Consider the following 24,409-nt stretch of genomic DNA (forward strand, 5'->3'; position numbering starts at 1 on the left):
ATTTTCATCATAATTTAGTTCATATATAGCATTTTTCATTTTGATTTTTCTTTGTCCACTTCATTATTTAATAGTGTATGTTAATATCAAAGGTGTTGGGTACTTCTTTCTTATATCTATTTTAAATTGATTTCTACCAATTTTATGGAAATCAGACAATATACTTTAAATGATTTCTATTCTTTAAATTTGTTTTTTGTTTGTTTATTTCCTCTAAGTGAGAAGAGGAGAAGCAGAGAGACAGACTCCTGAATGCACCCTGACTGGAACCCACCAGGCAAGCCCTCTATCTGACGATGCTTTGCCCTTTCAGGGGCCATTGCTCTGTGCTCAGCAATGGAGCTATTTTAGTTCATGAAGTGAGGCCATGGAGCCATCCTCAGGGCCCAGGGCCAACTTGCTCTAACCAAGCCATGGCTGCAGGAGAAGAGAGAGAGAGAGAGAGAGAGAGAGAGGTGGAGGGGGGTGGAGAAGCAGATGGTCGCTTCTCCTGTGTGCCCTGACCAGAAATTGGACCCTGGACAACCACATGTAGGCCAGTGCTCTACCGCTGAGACAAACTGCCAGAGACTGTTCTTTAACTTTTTTTGAGCTTACATTTATGATGCAAAATCCTATCAGTTTTTTGTTTGTTTGTTTTTACAGAGACAGAGAGAGTCAGAGAGAGGGATAGATAGGGACAGACAGACAGGAATGGAGAGAGATGAGAAGCATCAATCATCCATTTTTAGTTGCAACACCTTAGTTGTTCATTGATTGCTCTCTCATATGTGCCTTGACCGCAGGCCTTCAGCAGACCGAGTAACCCCTTGCTTGAGCCAGAGACCTTGGGTCCAAGCTGGTGAGCTTTTGGCTCAAGCCAGATGAGCCCACGCTCAAGCTGGCAACTTCGAGGTCTCAAACCTGGGTCCTTCCGCATTCCAGTCCAACACTCTATCCACTGCACCACTCCTCGTCAGGCCCGATCAATTTTTACAAATGTTTTATGAAATTACAACATGTTTCTTTTAGTTAGTATTTGCATGGCAAGTTTCTTTTCTTCTTTCTTCCTAGTGTGTTTTTGTCCTTATATTAAGGAGAGTTTTGTTTGTCTCACCTTTACTGAGACACCACATTGTGTCAGTTTAAGGTATAACATGTAGATTTAATATATTTATATATTGCAAAATGATAAGGTGTGTTTCTTATAAACAATATGTAAGATTTTTAAAGCGGTTTGGAAATGTGCTTTTATTAAAATATTTACACTTTTTGCATTTAAAACAATCAACTACATACTAAAGTTCACATTTACCATCTTTCCTCTTCTTTTCTATTTAACTTAAGTATTTTCTGTTTGAAGTAACTCCCTCCTGCTATCACATCACAGAGTTCACCTAGCTCCATCTTTTGATAAAACTTCACATTGTCAACTGGCAAAGAACAAATTTATAAGGTAAGGAGAGTGCTTGTAGCACTTCCAGACAAAGGGTCTCTATGACAGACAGAAATTTCCACTTCTAAAGGTTTAGGGTCTGTAACTGATGTGATGTCAAATGATTATTGCTAGACATGTGAGGGACCAGTTTGCCCTCTGTAGATTGTGAAGTTAGACTGAAGAGATAATATATGAACAGTTTACTGTTCATTGTTTAAAGGCTACATGGTTCAAATACACTGCCTCTACTCTTTATGAAAATGCTGAGAGATTAGCATTAGTCATATTTTACAGATGAGGAGACTGAGGCTCAGAAGTGTTAAGTAGCGTGCTCAAGAAAGCAGAGGAGTAGCGGGGCCAGAATTTTAATCCTAGCTTGTCTCCAGGGCAGGTACTTTTCCTAGACTACCACACTTTCTATAACTTAAATGAGTGAAATTCTCTTGTAGACCCCAGCATGTGGATGCCTCCAGTGGAGAACCAAACTTGGGTGTCTGAATTCATCCTGCTTGGCTTCTCCCGAGACCCCACGTCCAACAGGATCCTCTTCATTGTCTTCCTTCTGCTCTACCTGAGCTCAGTCCTGGGCAATGGGCTCATTGTCTCCCTGATCTGCCTGGACAAGTGTCTTCACACTCCCATGTACTTCTTCCTCTGTATCCTCTCCCTGCTGGACACAGGCTACGTCACCACCACTGTGCCCCAGATGTTGGTGCATCTTCTCGCTCATTCTCAGACCATCTCCTTTGCTGGATGTTGGTTGCAGATGTACATGTTTAGCACCATGAGCCTGACTGAGTGCATTTTATTTGTAGTCATGGCTTATGACCGATACGTAGCCATCTGTTACCCACTGCGTTATACAGTCATCCTCAACTGGGGCCTGTGCACACGGCTGGCATCTGCGACAGGGGCCTGCGGTTTCTTCCTCTCACTGATCCATACTTCCTTGACTATGCGGCTGCCATACTGTGGGCCTAACGTGATCAACCACTACTTCTGTGAAGGCCCCTCGGTACGAAGCTTGGCTTGCGTAGATACCCACCTCATTGAGATCGTGGACCTGGTGATAAGTGTCTTCTTGGCTGTTGCTCCAATTTCCCTCATTTCTGCCTCCTACGTCCGTATTGCCCAGGCCATTCTCAAGATCAAGTCCACAAAGGGCCGCTGCAAGGCTTTCTCCACCTGTGCTTCCCACCTCACTGTGGTCTCACTCTTTTATGCTCCAGCCACTTATATCTATATGAGGCCCAACTCCAACTATTCCCCTGAGCGAGACAAACAGATCTCTCTCTTTTACAATGTCTTCACTGCCCTGCTCAACCCTGTGGTCTACAGTCTGAGGAACAAGGACATCAAAGGGGCTTTTCTCAAAGTGATGGGGTGGAGCAGTGTGGCCCAGTGAACTGGAGACAAGGATGTCCCTGAGGTACAATGTCTATTGATGAGGAAAGGGACATCTATAAAGATGTAACCAACCCTGTGCATTTGATCCAACAAAGTATTTCTTCAGTGGAACAACTGTGGTACATGGAACCAACATGGCTGTCTTTATCAACTTGCTATATTTTGGTACAGTGTCAATTCTCTAATCTTAGTGGCTCACAAATGTTCATTTACTGTTCATGTTTTATGTGAGTTATAAGTGAACTATAACCTCTGCCATTGAATTCTCGAATCCACCCAGAGGGAAGGAGCCCTATCTGGAACATGCCATTCTTATGCCAGGAAGAAACAAAGGTTGAAATATGATGACTCTTAAGGCTTCAGCCCAGATGTGAAACACATCTCTTTATTCAAGTCTCACTGGCCAGAGCAGATTAAATGATCAAGTCTGTTGGCAAAAAGGCAGATAGCATTTTCTTCACACAGAAAAGTAATGTAAATTATTTGACAATGGCTACAAGTGTAAAACCATCCACAGTGAGAAAAGCAATTACTGGGAATGATAACATAACCCACCAAAATGGGACTGAGACCAATAAAATACATGTATAACCAACATGAAACATGGGGGCTCTGAGTGACATGGTTGATAAACACAGAAGTGGACCAAGGTAATGTAGGTAATCAAATGGATAGATAAACAATAAATATCTGTAAAGAACATTGACTATAAAACCAATGGTAAGCGGCAAACGTGGTATCCTCTGCATTGTGCTGTGGAAGGACACAGAACATCAAGTGACAAGGGTTCTAGTCTCAAGCTTGCTAGCTTGTTTTGTGATTTTGGAGAATTCAGTTCCTTTATCTGGATCTTACTTCACTCATATATAGTATGAACACCCTAAATTTAATGTGTCTAAAATTCTATATCCCAGAGGTTCAGTGCATGCAACTCAAATGCAGTAAACTGTGACTCCTCTGTGAACCATAAGATGAGGAAGGGAATCACAGTTGCTGCATGTGCACTGCTCATCAGTGAACCATAGTGGACAGCACACATGACCGTAACTCTGATTCTTTCAAGGGATCTGAATGACATATGAGGCTCTCTAAGAATCCTGACACAGAGCCTCAGAGTTATCAGGAGAAAGCTCTGGTTTCTTCCGGACTTCACTGGTGGCCGTGAGATCCTAGAGATGGGTCCATTCAGTTCCAATAGTTCTTGAGCGTCTATTAGGGCCCAGGCAGTAACAGATCTTGTGGAAACCAAGAGAGATATGGAGACATATGCAGTCATTAATGTATAATCCACAAACAAAGGAGATGCCACAGGGATCTGTGGGGACTGCTGATCTCATAAGCGTGCTGTTTTCTCAGTGGGTGCCAGACAGAGAGGACCAGGTTACACCCACCCGACTCTGTTCACCACTGTGCCCTTCAGCACTTTGTAAGCTCTTCAGAGGTTCAAGTCAAAGAGACAGAGGGAGAAATTCCAAGGAAATTAATATTGTTTCTTCCATCATTGGAATGATACTCCAAATAGAAATTAAGGCTAATTATTGAAAAATAAAGAGACAAAACTCTCAGGAAATAAAGTTCTTCAATTAAGAAATATTGATAAAGGAAACCTACTTAAGAGTTAACAGCTAAAGCCTGTGAGGGATTAAGATTTAGCTGATACCTGAGGCTGAGTAGGAGTCATCCCTGCACATATCCAGGAGAAGGACGTTTCTGGCAAGGGGACACCAGCCACAAAGGCTCCCAGTCTAGAAAGGACTGTGTTTTGCATGCAGAGATAAAAGAAATGTCATGTGATCACAATACAGTGAGCAGTGGAGATAGAGATAGCATTGAGGGGTAGGCAAGGTGTGAGGAGCCCCATAGGATAGAAGTGTTTGCACTAAGTTCAGTGGGAACACTTGGTTCTTATTAAAAGAATGATGTAGCTTAAGAATGGTAGACTTTGTGGTGTGACTTGAGGTGAAAAGAAAGGAGGTGGGAGAACAGGTCTTTGGAGATAAGAATGTCAGGAACTCACAGACTAAGAATGAAAATAAAGAATACTCTCCCTTTTTTGAGAGAGAGAGAGAGAGAGAGAGAGAGAGAGAGAAGATTGAAAAAGAGATGGATACAGAGACAGACAGGCAGGAAGGGAGATTGTGAGAAGCATCAACTCGTAGTGGCGGCATCTTAGTTGTTCATTGATTGATTTCGTACGTGCCTTAACCTGCTGCTCAAGCTGAGCCAGTGACCTCTTGTTCAAGCCAGCAAGCTTGGGCTCAAGCCAAGGACCATTAGACTCAAGGCAATGATCATTTTGATGATCCCTCCCTCGGGCTGGCCACCTTGAACTCAAGTTGGTGAATCTTCCCTCAAGCGATGACGTTAGGGTTTTGAACTTGGGACCAAAGTGTCCCAGGTCAATACTCTGTCCTCTAAGCCACAGCCTGTCAAGGAAGAATCACCCTTTTAAGAATGAAATCTTGCCATTTGCAGCAACATGGATGGACCTAGAGTGTATTATGCAGACTGAAGTTAGTCTGACAAAAATAGACAAATGCCATATGATTTCACTTATATGTGGAATCTAAAGAAGAAAATACATGAAGAAGCAGAACAGATATAGACTCATAGAGACATAAACATTTTGATGGTTGGCAGATGGGACTGGTTTGGAGGAATGGGTAAAATAGTTGAAGGTAATTAAGAAGGATAAATGGTAGTTTAGTTACAAAACAGTCACAGGGATGTAAAATATAGCATTAGAAATATAGTCAATGATATGGTAATAACTGTATATGTGGCTAAGTGGGTACTAGATTTATTGGGGTGATCACTTCATAAGTTATATAAATGTCTATTCACTGAGTTGTATAACAAAAACAAATATAATATTGTATGTAAACTTTAATTAAAATATTATTATTATTATTATTATTATTATTATTATTAAAGTGAGCCAGGGGTGATAGTGAGACAGACTCCTGCATGTGCCCTGACTGAGATCCGCCCGGTAACCCCATCTAAGGTGAAGCTTGAGTACCAAGCTATTTTGAGTGCCTGAGGTTGACATATTCAGACCATGGAGCCACCCTCAGCAGCCGGAGCCAGGCTTAAATCAATCGAGCCCCTGGCTGTGGCAGTGGAAGAGGCAGAGAAGGAGGTCAGGAATGAAGGGAAAAGCAGATGCTCGCTTCTCCTATGTGCCTTAACTAGGAATCAAACCTGGGACATCCATATTCCAGGCCAAAGCTCTATCTACTGAACCATTGGCCAGGGCCTAATTTAAAATATTATTTAAAAAATAAAGACAAAATAAAGAAGCAAAAATAATCACCCTTTCATTTTATTTTTATTTATGTATTGATTTGGCTGGGTACAGTGAACTTTGATGGTGCATGACAAAGTAGGGCTCCCTAACCCCCATCGCTTCTTCAGGGGAGTCTGTCGAACAGGAGGAGCAGAGAGCCAACAATCACCATCCAGCTGCAGGGACCGTGGTGTCCCAGGGAGAGTCCCAGGTTGAGGCTGCTGATTATGGTGCTGAAGCTGAGATGACAAAGAGGGAGAACTGGGGAAATCTGTGCTTGTGATACACATGTTTATTTGTACAAAATCATTCTATTCTTGTTACTTATCACCATTTTAAAATTATTTAATACACATGTTATTGGAAGGTCACATTATAATGCTGTAAGGTAACAGAATATTCAGTGAGATGGATTCGTTGAATTTGAGGAGTAGTTAATGAACTCCATGATCTTCACTTGTAAGGAGAATGTGTCTTACTAGGTAGAAATATAGAGTTGTCCTGTTTGTTGTAAGGGAGTGTGCATGTTCATAGGGGATACAGAAGGAAGCTGAGCAGACAAAAGGCTAGACTGTATCAGTTATTCATTTATTACCTCAGTTCTCAATGCAGCTTTCAATATATGCTCAGTAATAAACAACACAATTGCCTTAAGTGTTTCTCCTTTAATCTGAGCATCATGTTCAGCTTTCTAGGTGGGCACTGGAGGAACATTGCAGGATGAAAGAGATTGTCTGCATTTTCCAGCCTGAGGCAAAGGTGGGCCAGAATGCACAGTGACACTGCAACCTCAGTCTGACTGCCCTCTCATCATGGAAACCAGAGCCCCCCCAAGTCAGCCATCTGCCTGACTCCTTCAGCAAGCCCTGGAGCGGCCTGCATGCAGCCACCTGGAAAACTCCTCAGGAATCCCACAGATATGCAGGCAGCATCTGTAGTCCTCAGGGTCACAGAATGACAAGTTGTTTCATCTACAACCCCACACACTGTTGAGACTTTCTGTTCCCACTGGCACCCGGAATCTAATGTCTTCTGCACCTCTGTGCTGCTTGCCATCTCCCTTTCCTACACTCTGGAAGGTGGCCTACAGTGTGCCATCCAGACCAGCTCTGTCTTGGCTAACCCAATGAACTGTCTGTAATTCAGTATGTGAACCACACCTTTGCTAATGAGGTCTGAACCCCTCCCTGGTCTGTCCTAACTTGGCTACTATCCTTTGGATCTTCAGTACCACATAGAGTCTTCTGTTTGTTTGATTTTTGGTATATCTGATAGTTACTCTCTTATCATAGTCAACAGTTATTCATATTAAACTTTGCCTGTTTAACCTAATGAGTGGTTTCTCTTACCTGATTAAACTCAGAGGGCTACAGTCCCTCTCTACCCTTCCGAGATAGTTTCATTATCTGCATATCTGGTGCACAGCAGCCAAGTTGTCGGGGACCATACACTCCACCCAGCTGTGCATCATGGAAAGGAAGAAGAGGGAATCACTGTTCTGAGTGTAGGAGGCCTGCAGGGCGCCCTCGCCGCTGGGAAGGCTGTGGCTAGGGGAGTATATGTAGTGTGAGGAATGTTTGGTGATGGAGACCCTAGCCCAGATACCTTCCCCCTCCTAAAAGGGTTTGTTACAGACAAGAACCACCTTGGTAGCCTTGGTAATGCACTCAGCACATCCACCATCTGGGGAGATGGTGCCATAAAGGTGATGAGGCATGTGGCTTTGGCTGAGCAAAGATAATGAGAAAATCCGCCATGAGGTTGTGCAGTGAAGAACTGGACTCTCCCACCCAGTAGGACATCTGGATTTCATGCCCATCCTCACTACCACCTTCACCTGGGAGCCCTGATGAATGAAGCTAGACTTGAAGCTGGCCTGAGGGCTTAGGGGAGCTGTTTGAAGCCACCTGTGATCTCAGTAAAGCTGCAGCGGTGAAGATGGGGGGGTGAGGGTGGGGGTGGGAGCCATGAGGCCAGGTTGCCCAGTTGCCCGCAGTTGTCCTAGTCTGAATGGAAAGAAAACCAGCTTCATATACATACTTCCTATACATCATCTTAACTCATCTCTGTGCGGGAAGGATTATGGTTGACTTTTATACTTTGGAAAACTGACACTTCAAGAAATTGAGTTTTCCCACAATGACAACTGGTGGACTAAGCCACCATGCAGATTCTGTGTCCCAGGAGGAGTCCTACAGACCTGGGTTTAGATTCTCAGCACTGCACAAGTCCTGAGTGACTTGGATGTCTTCTCCACAATTAAGTGCTCTGAAGTACAGAGAAGTCCACCTGGGACTCCAAAACAGGAGGCTATGTGGTTTCTTCAACGTTGCCTGTTCTAAATGGGAAATGCCAACAGCTGTGATGCACTGTGCCTCTTGCACTGGCTTTCAGTTTTGGGGCCAGTGAGAACCCTTTAGTCTAGCGCAGGGGTAGTTAATCTTTTTATACCTACCACCCCCTTTTGTATCTCTGTTAGTAGTAAAATTTTTTAACTACCCACAGGTTCCACAGTAATGGTGGTTTATAAAGTAGGGAAGTAATTTTTCTTTATTAAATTTATAAAGCAGAGTTACAGCAAGTTAAAGCATATAGTAATAATTACTTACCAAGTACATTATGTTGGATTTTCACTAAGTTTGGCAGAATAAATCTTTATAAAACAACTTACTATAGTTAAATCTATCTTTTTATTTATACTTTGGTTGCTCTGCTACCGCCCACCATGAAAGCTGGAATGCCCACTAGTGGGCTGTAGGGACCAGGTTGACTACCACTGGTCTAGAGTAATGCTCACAGAAGAAAAGGTATCATTACCCACTGTAAGGTCAGTAGCCACGACCATCATCACAGCCGCCTGGCCCATGCAGTTTCACATTTGATTTGGACAGACGGTAATAAAACAATGGAGCCAAGAACTGGTGGGCCATTACCTTTAATCCTAGCCTCCACTTGGCGGTGAAAAATACACACAGTGGGAAAACACTTCCCTTTCCATTCAGGGCTCCCAAAGCCACTGACTTATCTGAGTATTCCTAAAATCAAAGGTTTCTACCTCATCAGCCTTATTCACCTCTGTTCCCTATCTCCTTCTCTCTGCACAAACTGGCTTCTCCCTCAGCACTCCGCCATCTTGGCTATGTCTCCTCTGCAATGTTAATTTCAGAAACCCACAGAGAGAGCCCGTGGTCATCCTTATTTTATAGTGTATAAATTAAAGCCTTTAAACCAGTATACAAACAAGGAAGTCTCTGATAGAAAGGCACTTATCTGAGGCATAAATGGAATTTCTCATAAGAGTGCACCACCCCACATCATGCAACAGTCAAGAGTGTGGGGAGAAGCTTAATGTTGAGAAGAGCTTAGAATCAACAGGGTGGGAAAGGCTTAGTCTTAAAAGTAAATCTTTAGGCTATAAAAACCCTTCTTGCTTACAGCCTGTCTCCCACACCCAATGCAAACTATAAGCGAGCAAACATCTCCATCATATTTGCAAACTTATTTGACTCACATTCAACCCCTTTTGCTCGCTTACAATCTAAAGCACAGGTATTCCTGCACAAGAAAATTAGGCACATTACACAAATTACAACAACATGACAAATCATACAATTTCAACAATTACAAAGATATACTTCATCAGTCTCTGAGCACTTTACCTTAAGCACAAAATGTCCTCAGACTTCTTTCTAGCCATGGGAAAAGCTTCCTCAGGCAGGGGGAGGACCTCCAGCAAAGCTGTCCCCCATCTCAATCATTTTATTTCACATTGTCCAAAATTTGTAAGTCCATCCAACAAAGGAGCTAGTGTCCACACTCTGGTCGTAGTCAAGGTGTCCGTCCACATACAGGGGGCCTCAGCCTGCCCCCTCATCCCTGCCATCCTGGCAGGTCTTAAACATTCCCAAGGAGGAGCACGTGGCAATGGCAGTCAGTATTTCCATCTCTTCTCTGGAGAGCCTGATGTCATTCACCCCCATGTCCCAAAATTGCAGACCTACCAGGGATGTAGTAGGTAATCCTTGCTTCTGGGCTCTCATCTTCTGGAGACTGCAGATCGCAACTCCAGCCCAATTCTCCTCATCCTCCAAAGAGGAACTGAAAACACCAGCTCCCACTGCCAGGTTTGAGACCCTGGCTGCTGCCACCTTCTGCTCTGTGGGCCTTGCAGCCCCAACCCCAGACTCAGCCCTGGCCTGTCGTCACTGCTGGCTCTCCACAACATCCAGGGCAAGCTGCAACTCACAAACCTGAGATTCCTTCTCCAGCAGCTGCTCCATTTCCAAGTGAATCTTGTGAACCTGGTCGGCCTCCTCTGGTGCTTGCTCCAGCTCCAAGGTCAGCATCTTTTTCTCCCACATTTGCTCCAGCTCCTTCCACTGCTCAATTAACAGGTCCCAGGCAACCTCTTCCACAGAGCTCTTTGTTTCCTCAAACATGGCTGTAAAAATCAGCCAGCCTATGGCCCCCAAAAGGACAGCCATGGGGAACCATAACAGCAGCCAGTCCTCTCCTCCACCACTTAAAGGTGGTGGTGGCTCCATATCAAATTGATCCGAATCCTGCCACAAACTACGCCAAATGTATGGCCAGTATTCACGGCCAGCATCAAAGCTGCCTGGCTGTTGGTCAAATAAGTTTTTAAATATGATATATATGTTTGCTCACTTATAGTTTGTATTGGGTGTGAGGGACAGGCTGTAAGCAGGCCAGGTCATTTTAGCCTAAGGCTTAGTTTTAAGACTAAGCTTTTCCCCACACCCTTGACTGATTGTATTGTAAGATGTGGGGTGGTGCACTCTCATGAGGAAACCCATTATGCCCCAGATAAGAGACTTTGTATCAGAGACTTCCTTATTTGTATATTGGATTAAAGGTTTTGATTTCTACACTATAATATGGGGGCAGGCTGGGAGCATGCTCACTCTCCATTCCTGAGATTAGCATTAGAGAGGAGAGCAGAGAAAGACCACGTGGAGGAGAGGAGAAGCAGCCAAGATGGTGGAGTGCTGAGGGAGAAGCCAGTTTGTGCAGAGTTTGTGCAAAGAGAAGGAGATGGGGAACAGAGGTGAATAAGACTGGTGAGGTAGAAACCTTTGATTCTAGGAAACTTGGATAAATCAGTGGCTTGTGAGCACTGAATGAGTGGGTTTGGGAGTCTAGTGTGTGTTCTTACTTGCCCACGGGTGCAAACTAGGATTAAAGATGATGGCCCAGGCCCTGGCCGGTTGGCTCAGCGGTAGAGCGTCGGCCTGGCGTGCGGGGGACCTGGGTTCGATTCCCAGCCAGGGCACATAGGAGAAGCGCCCATTTGCTTCTCCACCCCCCCCTCTTTCCTCTCTGTCTCTCTCTTCCCCTCCCGCAGCCAGGGCTCCATGGAGCAAAGATGGCCCAGGCGCTGGGGATGGCTCCTTGGCCTCTGCCCCAGGCACTAGAGTGGCTCTGGTCGCGGCAGAGCGAGGCCCTGGAGGGGCAGAGCATTGCCCCCTGGTGGGCGTGCCGGGTAGATCCCGGTTGGGCGCATGCGGGAGTCTGTCTGACTGTCTCTCCCCGTTTCCAGCTTCAGAATTATAAACAAACAAACAAACAAAACAAAACAAAACAAAACAAAAAGATGATGGCCCACCAGTTCTTGGCTCCGTTGTTTTATTACCATCTGTCTGAATCTAATGCGAACCTGCATGAGCCTGGCGGCTGTGATGGTGGCCAAGGCTCTTAGCTTTACAAACTGTCATAGCAAATGAAAGCTAGTTCCCACAGGGTCTCTCATAGAGGTGTTCTCAGCCTGGGGCCAATTAGAGAGTCCGGGCTTGTCGGAACTGCGGGCCGCCCTGGCTTCCCTTCTCCTGAGCCCCCCTTCTTCTGCTTGGTGCCTATGGCCAAACCTGGCTCAGATTTAGCACCCCAAGTTTGGACATATCACTCATGCCACCACTCCAGACTGGCCCCAAATCCCTGTTTATCATGACCTGGCCTCAGGACAGTAGAGGGGATTTCAGTTAGAGTTTAGAGGCCGCCATTAGTTTAGAGTTAATCACGACGTACATGGTGCTGTGGACACAGCCCCAGTTTAAGGAGCAAGTGCCGGGGATCTGGTGCTGGCCCACCATTGTCTAGTTGTGAGCTCTTGACCAAATCCCTCAGCAGTTCCTGGTCACATTTTACTTTTTTGGAAATGGAAGGTAGAACCATGCTTGGCAGTCTTCAAGTAATTCTGTCATTGAAAAATACCACGGTAGCTAGAATTTCATTCAATGATTCTAGATTGCTTCTGAATGTGGGCAAGTCCCTGTTCCTCCCAGGACCGCAGTGTCCTCCTGCATCCAATGGGGAGGTGGATCCCTGCCTGCTCTACCTCTTCAGAGCTGAGTGAGGGTCAGTGACATGTGAGAAGAGTCAGAGCCGTGGCTCAGGGCAAGATATGGTTCTCATTCCATTATGGATCTGCAAGAAATGATTGACAAGACATATTTTCATCTGTCTTAGGTTCTGGTCCCCAACTCCCTCCTGCCCCTGGACCTCGGGCCTTATCTGTCTGGTCTGGAGGAACTGTGTGTGTGTGTGGGGGGGGAAGGTAGTAAGATACAGGGGAGAACGCCCACAGGGCGGTCCTCTGAGAGTGTGGCTGAGTGTGAGGAAGAGCTGAGGGAGACCTGGGATCGCATTCCTCCCTCCTTGCCCTCCACGACGAACCAGATGGAACTTTCTGGTGCTCCTTATCTAGGAAAAATTCAGGGACACATAGTGGATGAAACTCCACAGAAGCCACAAGGAGGGACTCTGTACCCTTTCTGCCAGGAGTGATTTTAGGAGAGGAGAGTGGGAGAGGGAAGATCAGGAAGTAGACAAAGGAGGATACTGACCTTCATCAACAGCTTATTCTGTGCTAAGCATTGGGCTCACATCCCCATGTGGCATCTCTAGATTTCTATCATACACTGAGAGAGAAATAAGAGCCTTCTCCATTTTAGAGACATCGCCACTAAAGCTAACCTCAGAAGACACAACCATGTGGGGTAGCGATGCACTTAGTTTGAATCGGCGTTTCTCACTTATCAGTCATTGACCTTGGATGAGGCCCTTACTCTTTCTGATACTCTTTCCTCATCTGTAAAATCCCTGCCTCCCAGGCTGTAGTGGTGCCCGTGCAAAATACACTCTAAGTGTCTTTGGCCTTTGTCCCTAAAGGTGAGAGCCAGTAGGTCCTGGGTGGTGTTTCTGCTCCCTGAACAGACAGATGGCAGAGACGGTTTGCTACCTGGTGAGCAGTGGTGGCATCAATCATGGCCAGCACTGCTGAGGTTTGTGAGGCCCCGAGGAAAAGGGACTTCCCAGGCTGTCTGAGAGCCTCTGTTGGGGCCAGGCAGGGAGAACTGAGCTGCTGGGCTGTGCCTCTTCTGGACCAGGCCTGTTCATTCAGGGCTTCACCAAGTCCTGCCAGTAGTGGAGGTGGACGTCTCCTCTATTGGGGGGTCCGGGAATTTCTAGATTCCTAGGACTCAGGATAGAAACAGAGGTGTGCTGGTAAATGTCCAACAATTACTCCGGGGAGGAAACTGGGAGGTTCTGATAAACACTGCTTGCCGATTTCTGTGGTGTAAATCCATCCACCATGCCCAATTTCAAACTAACAACATGGTGTCACTGAACTCGGAGATGGGAAGTGACGCACAGAAGCTCACGATTATGGAGTATTCCTTCCATACTAATGGAGTAGGTACAGGGATTCTAGAACACAGATAATAGATACCTACATTCTAGTAGTAGAATAATTAGTAAGTTAGAACTTTGAGCTTTTGTTTTTAATCTTTGGGTTTTTTTATTTCAGAATTTGATTTTTCTACCCTCACTCAAATTACTGAGATATAATTGATATAACAGTGCATTTTTGGAAGGTGTACAATGTGACTATTTGATCCATCATGTATTGTAAAGAGTATGCCACAATAAGGTGAGTTAATGCATTCTTTCCCTCAGGGAATTATCACTTTGTTGTTGTGATGGTGAGAACATTAAAGCTCTACTCTCATAGCAACTTTCAAGTATCAGTAACTATGGTCACCGTGCTGTGCATTAGACCCAGAACTCCTTCATCTTGTAACCAAACGTTTCTACCCTTTGACCAACATCTCCCCATTTCCCCCACTCCTCAGCCCCTGCACCCTCCTTCTCTCTGTTTCTATGAGTGTGATGATTTTAGATTTCATGTATAAGATCATACAGTATTTGTGTTTCTCTATGTGGTTTCCTTCTGCTTCATTTTTTTTCAAGTGGAATCCAATTTTTATTTTTTTTTTATTTTTTTATTTTTTTATTTTTTTATTTTTTTCCATTTTTCTGAAGCTGGAAACAGGGAGAGACAGTCAGACAGACTCCCGCATGCGCCCGACCGGGATCCACCCGGCACGCCCACCAGGGGCGGTGCTCTGCCCCCCAGGGGGCGATGCTCTGCCCATCCTGGGCGTCGCCATATTGCGACCAGAGCCACTCTAGCGCCTGAGGCAGAGGCCACAGAGCCATGCCCAGCGCCCGGGCCATCTTTGCTCCAATGGAGCCTTGGCTGCGGGAGGGGAAGAGAGAGACAGAGAGGAAAGCGCGGCGGAGGGGTGGAGAAGCAAATGGGCGCTTCTCCTATGTGCCCTGGCCGGGAATCGAACCCGGGTCCTCCGCACGCTAGGCCGACGCTCTACCCAAGTGGAATCCAATTTTTAAAAAATTTTCTCCATTGATTTGAGAGAGTGAAAGATAGAGAGAGAAGCATCAACTCCTCCCACTCAGTCGATCCATTTAGTTGTGCACTCATTGGTTGCTTCTCATATGTGCCCTGACCGGGGATTGAACCTTGACTTCAGTATCCCTAGATGATGCACTATCTGCTGAACTAAGTGGCCACGGCCAGTCTGGCTCATTTGAATGGCTTCAGGGACTATTGAGCTCTGATTGTAGTATAATTTATTTAATTGTAGCTCATATAGTTTAACATTAATAATGATCTTGTTTAACCTCACAACATTTCTGAAAAGTCAACAACTGGTTCTGGTGACCTGTGGCTGAGTAGGCGGGACCTCAGAGCCCAGCCATTTCTTTCTGAATAGATGGGGAACCACAGCCCAGACAGAAGGCAGGGGCAGGAACTCTCAGTCACGAAGGGTACAGCCAGGATTGTGCCAGGATTTCAACACAATATCTCTTTTAACTCTCCCAGCAATCCCAGGTTAGCGTTCTTAAGGGATTACTTTATCATTTTACAGAGGGGAGAACTGAGGTACAATTACAGCAAGTTTAAGAGAACATACATTAGAACTCGATAGGTCCTGATTCAAATCCTGGCTCTGCACTTAGAAGAAGTGAGCTTTGGGTAGGTTTCTCGTTGCACGGGGCCTCAACTTCCTTGTATGTAACATGGGGTTGATTCTATGTCCTTCCAGATGCTGCTTGCCAGGACCAGGTATGTAGGAAATCACCCATCTAATCTTGGACCCTCTATAACCTGGATTAAGAAACTTTAGCTAAAAAGCCCTGAGTGTGCATGGAGGATGCAAGCACCAAGAAGCTGTGTGAGGCAGCGAGCTTCGTGCAAACAGAAAGGAATGCATGTGACAGGCTTTAGGAAAACTAACTTAGAAGGATTCTGACTTGCCCAGTAAGGAATGGAGGTGTGACTCAAATTGACAACTGGAAGCACAGAAATTTGAGAGGTAAGAGGGGAATCAGAATGAAGTCGTGGGTTCTCAGCATTTTTACCACGTGTCTAGGTGACAAGCCCTCTCCCCTGGGCCGGTTGCATCTCCTATGAGGCTGGAAAAGGGCATGAACAGACGAGAACCCTTTCCACCACCTGGATGATGCTTGGTTCTGCTCTGTCCCTAAGGGCCTGTTCCTTGTAGGGTTCTTGTTGACAACATTCAGAGAAGTTCATGTTGGCATCACCTCCAGGGACAGGACAGCGGTGTCAGGGGACAGGGATGGCCCTTCTCCAGTTCTCCCAGGAAAGTTAGTGAGAGGGCAGGACCATAAAGCCTCACAGCCTGGCTACTGAGATGAGTTGAGATGGCGGAGGCTCCCTCTGTCTGGCTACAGGACCCAACAGGCAAAGTCTTCAGGATCCAGGGCTGGCCTGGCCGTGAGCAGGGAGCTGCACCACGGAGGGGCCTCCTCTTCTGAGCTCTCAGAAAGGTAAGACTTTTCTAGAGACTGGGTTGCCTGGAATACTGGCTCACTGGGTCACCTGCCCTGGGGCTTCCCTTTCCCTTAAACTCTAGTGACAGCCTTTCTGTGACTTTGCTGTGACTTGTTTCTGTGGATACCTGAGGGGTGAGGTGAGCTCTGGGCGGGGTTGTGGGCAGGATCCAGTCATCAGAGAGAATCTTGGAAGACTTTATTTATTTATCTACCTATTTATTTATTTATTTATTTTTATTTATTTTACTATAGAAGTCCCTGGTCAGGTAGAAATAACTTGGCTTAGAGGGAGGCTTTGACAAAGATTCACTCCAGAATGGTGATAATTTACCAAGTCTCTTTCCATCAATTTCCTTTGCTCCCAGTGCCACCGACGGTGTCTCACATCCAAGTGATGGGAGCAGATGGAGGAAACCTTATCGTGAGAAGCAGTGTGTGGCTGTCACTAGTTGTGGGTGGGTCTGATACTGTGTTGTCCCGGGGCCACATGCCAGAGGCCATGAATTTATATTATTTAGTGCCAAATGTCAAGAAGCTCAAATGTATGTGCAGATGGGGAAGTTGGCATTCTTCACCCTCCCCACTTAGGCCCTGTGTGCTGGAAGCCAGCGAAGATAGTGATTAAGAGTTGGCTCTGAAGCCAGACTGCCTGGGTCACACCTCTGGTCCACCTCACAGCGTGTAATTTGGAAGCAATCACTTACTCTCTGTGCCTGTTTTTATCTGTACTTAGTACCTCAATTAACCTTTATGAGGATGAGCTAACACAATGCCTGGCACATAGAGATGTCTCATGAAACATGAGCTATTATTATTATTAAAAAGAGAGGTTATAAACACAGACATATACCCATTCTTTAGTACAGATATTGCAATTCAATTGGTGGGAATTAAGAGTAAAGGGATACGGTTTCCTGAGATGTTAGATCTCAAACTTTATATCGGAACACCAATTACTAGAATTGAAACCTGCCAGTAAGCGGAGGAGCCTGTTAGAAATAGAGTAAGTATCTCACTGAGGTTAGGGAGTGGGAGAAGTTGGGGTCGGTCAGGGGTGACACCTGAGCTGAGTCCTGATGTGGAAGTAAGGGCAGGACATAGGATGGAGTGTGTGAGGGCAGAGGCAGAGGTGGATTTAATGGTGGGCGTAACAAGTGCACCCTGGGCCCCGACTTCTGAAAGGCTCCGTACAACTCCGACTTTATACCTTTTTCTAATGTAAAAGGCCCAGTGTTTTCTTCTGCATCTGGGGCCTCAACTGACCTTAATCCACCTCTGGGCAGAGGGGATGCAGGTGGTGGTTCTCTTTCCTGCTGCAGACCTAGACAAGGTCCTGAAGGTGTGACAAAGGTGGCACATACAGGACACTGGGCATACTTGTCTGGAGAGTGTGTTTGCATGGGAGACATGCTTTGGGGAGAGAGCTGGGTGCTGAGGCTGAAGAAGTCTGCAGGGGCTGATCATTTAGAAAGGTCTTTGAGACTCTTCTCAATGCCTTTAACTATGACATAGGGTGAGAGAATCTTGCTGGTATACATGACAGTCATCATCAGGTCTGACATGCTGGAACGGTAACTAGTATTCCCCTCCTTCTTGCACATCCTCTCCTTTTACAGAATCCCGACTGACCTCCCCATAATCTTTCTCAATGGAAGACATTTCCTCCCAGCCCTAGTGATGCTGAGCATTGTTTCACTTGTCATGTCGATTTAGATAGCCTCTTTGCTGAAGTGTCTTTTTAACTCTAGAGTGAAGGGGCTTTGGGACCCTTTCAATGGTGTAAAGCAGGGGACAGGCAGAACCAGTGCTGTGTTTTGAAGAACCACTTGTTGCATTTTGAACAATTCTCCTTATGGAGAATGCATTGAAGGAGAAGAGTCCAGGGGCAGGAGACCCGGGAGGGGCTGGTGCAGGAGTGAAGGGGAGAGATGATGAACTTCTGCCCAAGGTGGAGGGAGGGATGGACCCAGGGACATGCAGGTGGTAGGTTGGTCAGGAGAAGCGGTGTGGGCAGGGACTGTTCACTCTCAGTGAAGACTGATAATGGCTTAAATTCTCCTTCGTGTCTCTGTGGACACCAAAGGTAGCCTCTAAATGAACACAGAACAGTGTTGATTGAAATTTGGGCAATATTTTTGGCTACATTGATAAGTGTTTTGAAAACTTTTGTTCATGACTTTTCTTAAACAAACGTGTGTGCATATAAGTATGTGGGGAGAGAGGAATAGAATTGTCGGAAAGGTGGTAAGCATACATCACCTGTAGGAGATACCACTAAACATTATCTCGAGAGATTATACAGATTTGCTCTCCTGTTAGCAGCAGAAGGAATTTCTGTCACTTTTGACCATTCTAGGGAATTTTCACTTAAGCCATTCTGGTGAGTGTGTGGTGGTGTTACAGGGAGCTCTTAGTTTGCAATTCCTGGGTGACTAATGATTTTGAGTATTGTCTCACCTGATTAATGGCTATATAGATCATCTTTATAGTGAAGTGTGTTTTTAAATCTTTTTCCCATTATTCTATTGATACCTTCTATATATTCATTTGTAGTTCTTTATTTCTTTTGATACATATCTTAGATTCTACCTTTTAATGTAATCTGGCTTACTATTTTTTTTCTATATGGTAAGTGCATTTTTGTGTTCTATTTAAGAAATCTCTGTTTACTCCAAAGTGATATTTTTCTGCATTTGATTCTGAAAATTATATTGTTTTACTTTTACCATTTAAATCTACAATATATCTACAATTGATTTTTGTGTATCATGTGAGGTAGGATTTAAAAAATATTTTCCTCTGTATATGTCCACATGATCTAGAGAATTTGCTGACAAGGCCATCCTTTCCCCATTGCACCATGGGATCAACTTGTCATAAATCTGGTAACTGTATATTCATGGTTCTATTCTGGGTTTTATTCTGATCAATTAATCAATTTTTTTATTCTTGTGCTAATTTCATGCCTGCTTAATTATTGTAGCTTTACAGTAAGTCTTAATTTCTGAGAAGTCATCCATGTAATTTTAGAACCAAGTTGTCAATTTCTGTAGAAAAAGAAGAACTGCTGGAGTTTTTACTAGGATTGCACTGAATCTATAAATCAGCTTTACATCTTTATGATATTGAATTATCCAACCCCTGAACATGGAACATCCTCCACTTACTTAGGTCTCCCTTAATTTCTCTAAGAAATGTTTTTCTACACATACTTATTAGATTTATTACTACATATTTGATTTTTAAAAATGGTCTTGTCAATTATTTTCTAGTTGCTGGTATAGAGAAATCCAGTGAGTTTTTGTGAATTTGCTTATTTCAGTTTGCCTCTTGATTTCTTTTGGATTTGCTACCTACATAATCGTGTGGTCTGCAGATAGTGACAGTTTATTGCTTGTTTTCTGATATTCTGGTCTTTTGTTTATTTCTCTTGACTTATTTCAGTGGCTACGATCACCAGGGTAATGGTTATTAGAAATGTTTCACTTCCTATGTCAGGGAGCTAGTTACTATTTTGCCATCTAGTACATTTACTCTAGGTTCTTCCTTCTTTTATTGGAGATAATATTTATCACATTAATAAGGACCATTCTATTTTTAGTTTAATACAGGATTTATTTCTAATTTTAACTGATTATTGATATTTGCCAAATGTTTTTTCTGTACTAATGAGTTAATCATATCCTTTTTCTTTGGTTAATTCTATTAATAAGATGAATTAATTACACTGTTAGCTTATTAAATGCTAAGCCAAGCTTGCATTCTTTTTTTTTTTTTTTCATTTTTCTGAAGCTGGAAACAGGGAGAGACAGTCAGACAGACTCCCGCATGCGCCCGACCGGGATCCACCCGGCACGCCCACCATGGGGCGACGCTCTGCCCACCTGGCGTCGCCATGTTGCTACCAGAGCCACTCTAGCGCCTGAGGCAGAGGCCACAGAGCCATCCCCAGCGCCCGGGCCATCTTTGCTCCAATGGAGCCTTGGCTGCGGGAGGGGAAGAGAGAGACAGAGAGGAAAGCGCGGCGGAGGGGTGGAGAAGCAAATGGGTGCTTCTCCTGTGTGCCCTGGCCGGGAATCGAACCCTGGGTCCTCCGCACGCTAGGCCGACGCTCTACCGCTGAGCCAACAGGCCAGGGCGCCAAGCTTGCATTCTTATGATAAACACAACAACTTCATTGTGATATATTATCTTTTTAATGTTGCCAAATTAAATTTGCTAGATATTTTTTGGGAGATTTGCAACAATGCTCATAAGACAGATTAGATAACGAGTTTTCTTTCTTGTAATGTATTTGTTGTTTTTTGGTATTGATTTATACTAGTCTCATAAAATAAACTAAAATATTTTTACTCTTTTTCTATTCTTTGGAAGTTTGTTATGATTGGTGTTATTCTCTTTTATGTTGAAAAGATTCACCAGTAAAGCTATCTAACCCTGGAGTTTTCAATCTAGGAAAGTTTTAAATTATAGACTCAAAAAACACTTATAGATTTATTTTTGGGGAAGACAACAGTCACTTATGATTTTTATTCTTTCTTGTGTCAATTTTGGTAATTTGTGTGTATTTTTAAGGCATTTGTTTATTTCATATAATTGCCAAGTTTATAGTATAAAGTTGTTTGTAATTTTTAAAATTATCTTTTAAATGACTGCAGGATATATAGTAATGTTCCCTTTTCTCTCTGATGTTGGTAATTTGTGTTTTATTTCACTTTATATAAGTTTTGCTAAGGACTTATACATTAATTATTTCAAAGAATGAATTTTTGGCTTTGTTCATTTTCTCCATTGTAAATTTGTTAATGATTTTATTATTTTCTGCTCTTATATTTATTTTCTCATCCTGTCAACTTCTTTTTTGATTTGATTTGTAGTTCTTTTTCTAGCTTTTTGAGATGAGAGATTACCTAATTAGCCTTTAGCCATTCTTCTATTCTAATATGCAGTTCCATCATGAAGGAAGGATAGACAGTAAATTTTTCTTTAAACACTGATAATGCTTTATCTTCATCATTATTTAGTTCATATATACTAATTTTTACTTTAATTTTTCTTTATTGAATTCACTATATAATAGTGTATGTTAATTTCAAAAGTGTTGGGTACTTCTTCATTATATCTATTTTTAAATTGATTTCTAACCAATTTTATGGTAATCAGACATTATAGTCTAAATTATTTTTATTCTTTAAATTTGTCTTTGTTTGTTTATTTCTTTTAAGTGAGAAGCGGAGAGGCAGAGAGACAGACTGCTGAATGCACCCTGAATGGGACCCTCCAGGCAAGCCCTCTATTTGGCAATGTGTTGCCCATCTGGGGCCATTTTTCTGTTGCTCAGCAATGGAACTATTTTAGCTCATGAAGTGAGGCCATGGAGCCATCCTCAACGCCCAGGACAAACTTGCTTTAACCAAGCCATGGCTGCAGGAGAAAAGAGAAAGAGAGAAAGAAAGAGAAAAGGTGGAGGGGGGATGGAGAAGCAGATGGTCGCTTCTCCTGTGTGCCCTGACCAGAAATTGGACCCAGGACAACCACATGCCAGCCAATGTTCTACTGCTGAGCCAACTAGCCAGGGACTATACCTTAACTTTTTTTGAGTTTACAATTATGATGCAGAATCTGATCAGTTTTGACAAATATTTTATGAAATTACAACATGTTTCTTTTAGTTACTATTTGCATGTTCCCTTCTTTCTTCCCAGTGTGTTTATGTCCATATATTAAGGTGTGTTTCTTTTATCTCAGCTTTACTGAGACACAACATTTTGTCAGTTTAAGGTGTATAACATGTTGATTTGATATTGCAAAATGTTTAAGTTGTGTTTCTTGTAAACAATATGTAAGATTTTTAAAGTAATCAACTACATACTAAAGTTCACATTTACCATCTTTCCTCTTATTTTCTATTTAACTTAAGTGTTTTCTTTTCGTCTTTTGTGGCAGAGACAGAGAGAGTCAGAGAGAGGGACAGACAGACAGGAAGGGAGGGAGATGAGAAACATCAATTTTTCGTTACAGTTCCTTAGTTGTTCACTAATTGATTTCTTATATGTGCCTTGACTGGGAGGCTACAGCAGACCGAGTGACCCCTTGCTCGAGCCAGGACCCTGGGCTCAAGCTGGTGAGCCTTGCTCAAAGCAGATGAGCCAGCGTTCAAGTTTGAGAGCTTGGGGTCTTGAACCTGGGTCCTCCACATCCCAGTCCGATGCTCTATCCACTGCACCACTGCCTGGTCAGGCAAACTTAAGTGTTTTCTGTTTGAAGTAACTTCCTCCTGCTATTAAATCACAGTGTTCACCTAGCGCTATCTTTTGACAAAGCTTCCCATTGTCAACTGACAAAGAAGAAATTTATAGGGTAAGGAGAGTGCTTGTAGCACTTCCAGACAAAGGGTCTCTACGGCAGACAGGAACTTTCACCTCTAAAGTTTTAGGGGCTAGAACTCATGTGATGTCAAGTGATTATTGTGAGACTTCTGAGCGACCAGTTTGTGCACTGTAGGTTGTGAAGTAAGACTGAAGATATAGTATATGAGCAGTTTACTGTTGTTCATTGTTTAAAGGCTACATGGTTCATATACAGCAGTGGTCCCAACCTCCGGGCCGTGGACTGGTACCGGTCCGTGGGCCATTTGGTACCAGTCCGCAGAGAAAGAATAAATAACTTACATTATTTCCGTTTTATTTATATTTAAGTCTGAATGATGTTTTATTTTTTAAAAATTACCAGATTCCCTCTGTTACATCCATCTAAAACTCATTCTTGACACTTGTCTCGTAAGTTCGACAATTATATTTTAAAATATCACAGTTTTTACGCCGGTTACATAATTTTATTTTGTGCATTTATCCATCCCACCCTAAAGGCCGGTCCGTGAAATTATTTTCTGACATTAAATCGGTCCGTGGCCCAAAAAAGGTTGGGGACCACTGATATACAGTGTCTCTACTCCTCAGGAAAATGTTCAGAGATTAGCATTAGTCATATTTTACAGACGAGGAGACTGAGGCTCAGAAGTGTTAAATAACTTGCTCAAGAAAGCAGATGAGTAGCGGGGCCAGAATTTTAATCCTAGCCTATCTGTCTGCAACGCAGGTACTTTTCCTAGACTATCACACTTTCGATAACTTTTAAATGAGTGAAATTCTCTTGTAGTCCCCAGCATGTGGATGCCTCCAGTGGAGAACCAAACTTGGGTGTCTGAATTCATCCTGCTTGGCTTCTCCCGTGACCCCACGTCCAACAGGATCCTCTTCATTGTCTTCCTTCTGCTCTACCTGAGCTCAGTCCTGGGCAATGGGCTCATTGTCACCCTGATCTGCCTGGACAAGCGTCTTCACACTCCCATGTACTTCTTCCTCTGTATCCTCTCCCTGCTGGACACGGGCTACATCACCACCACTGTGCCCCAGATGTTGGTGCATCTTCTCGCTCATTCTCAGACCATCTCCTTTGCTGGCTGTTGGCTGCAGATGTACATGTTTAGCGTCCTGGGATTGAGTGAGAGCATTTTATTTGTAGTCATGGCTTATGACCGATACGTAGCCATCTGTTACCCTCTGCGGTATACAGTCATCCTCAACTGGGGCCTGTGCACACGGCTGGCAGCTGGGACAGGGGCCTGCGGTTTCTTTTTCTCTCTGATCCATACATTCTTCACCATGCGGCTGCCGTATTGTGGGCCTAACGTGATCAACCACTACTTCTGTGAAGGTCCCTCGGTACGAAGCTTGGCCTGCATGGATACCCACCTCATTGAGATTGTGGACCTGGTGATCAGTGTGTTCATGGTTGTTGCTCCAATTTCCCTCATTTTGGCCTCCTACGTCCATATTGCCCAAGCCATTCTCAAGATCAAGTCCACAAAGGGCCGCTGCAAGGCTTTCTCCACCTGTGCTTCCCACCTCACTGTGGTCTCATTCTTCTATGCTCCAGCCACTTATATCTACATACGGGTCAACTCTAACTATTCCCCTGAGCGAGACAAGCAGATCTCACTCTTTTACAATGTCTTCACTGCCCTGCTCAACCCTGTGGTCTACAGTCTAAGGAACAAGGACATCAAAGGGGCTTTTCTCAAAGTGATGGGGTGGAGCAGTGTGGCCCAGTGA

At 44.0% G+C, this 24,409-nt stretch overlaps 2 protein-coding genes across 2 annotated transcripts; both read left to right on the plus strand.

The window, feature by feature from the left end:
- Positions 1-1,367: 1,367 nt before the first annotated feature.
- Positions 1,368-24,409, plus strand: LOC136397638 (olfactory receptor 2A12-like). The gene is made up of 2 exons (XM_066372146.1): positions 1,368-1,435; positions 23,454-24,409. The coding sequence occupies exon 2, from the start codon at positions 23,462-23,464 to the stop codon at positions 24,407-24,409; it is 948 nt and encodes a 315-aa protein (XP_066228243.1). The 5' UTR covers positions 1,368-1,435; positions 23,454-23,461.
- Positions 1,875-2,822, plus strand: LOC136397637 (olfactory receptor 2A12-like). The gene has a single exon (XM_066372145.1). It carries the CDS (start codon positions 1,875-1,877, stop codon positions 2,820-2,822), a length of 948 nt encoding a protein of 315 aa, XP_066228242.1.

Source organism: Saccopteryx leptura, chromosome 3 (assembly GCF_036850995.1).
Source record: "Saccopteryx leptura isolate mSacLep1 chromosome 3, mSacLep1_pri_phased_curated, whole genome shotgun sequence".
Lineage (NCBI taxonomy): Eukaryota > Metazoa > Chordata > Mammalia > Chiroptera > Emballonuridae > Saccopteryx > Saccopteryx leptura.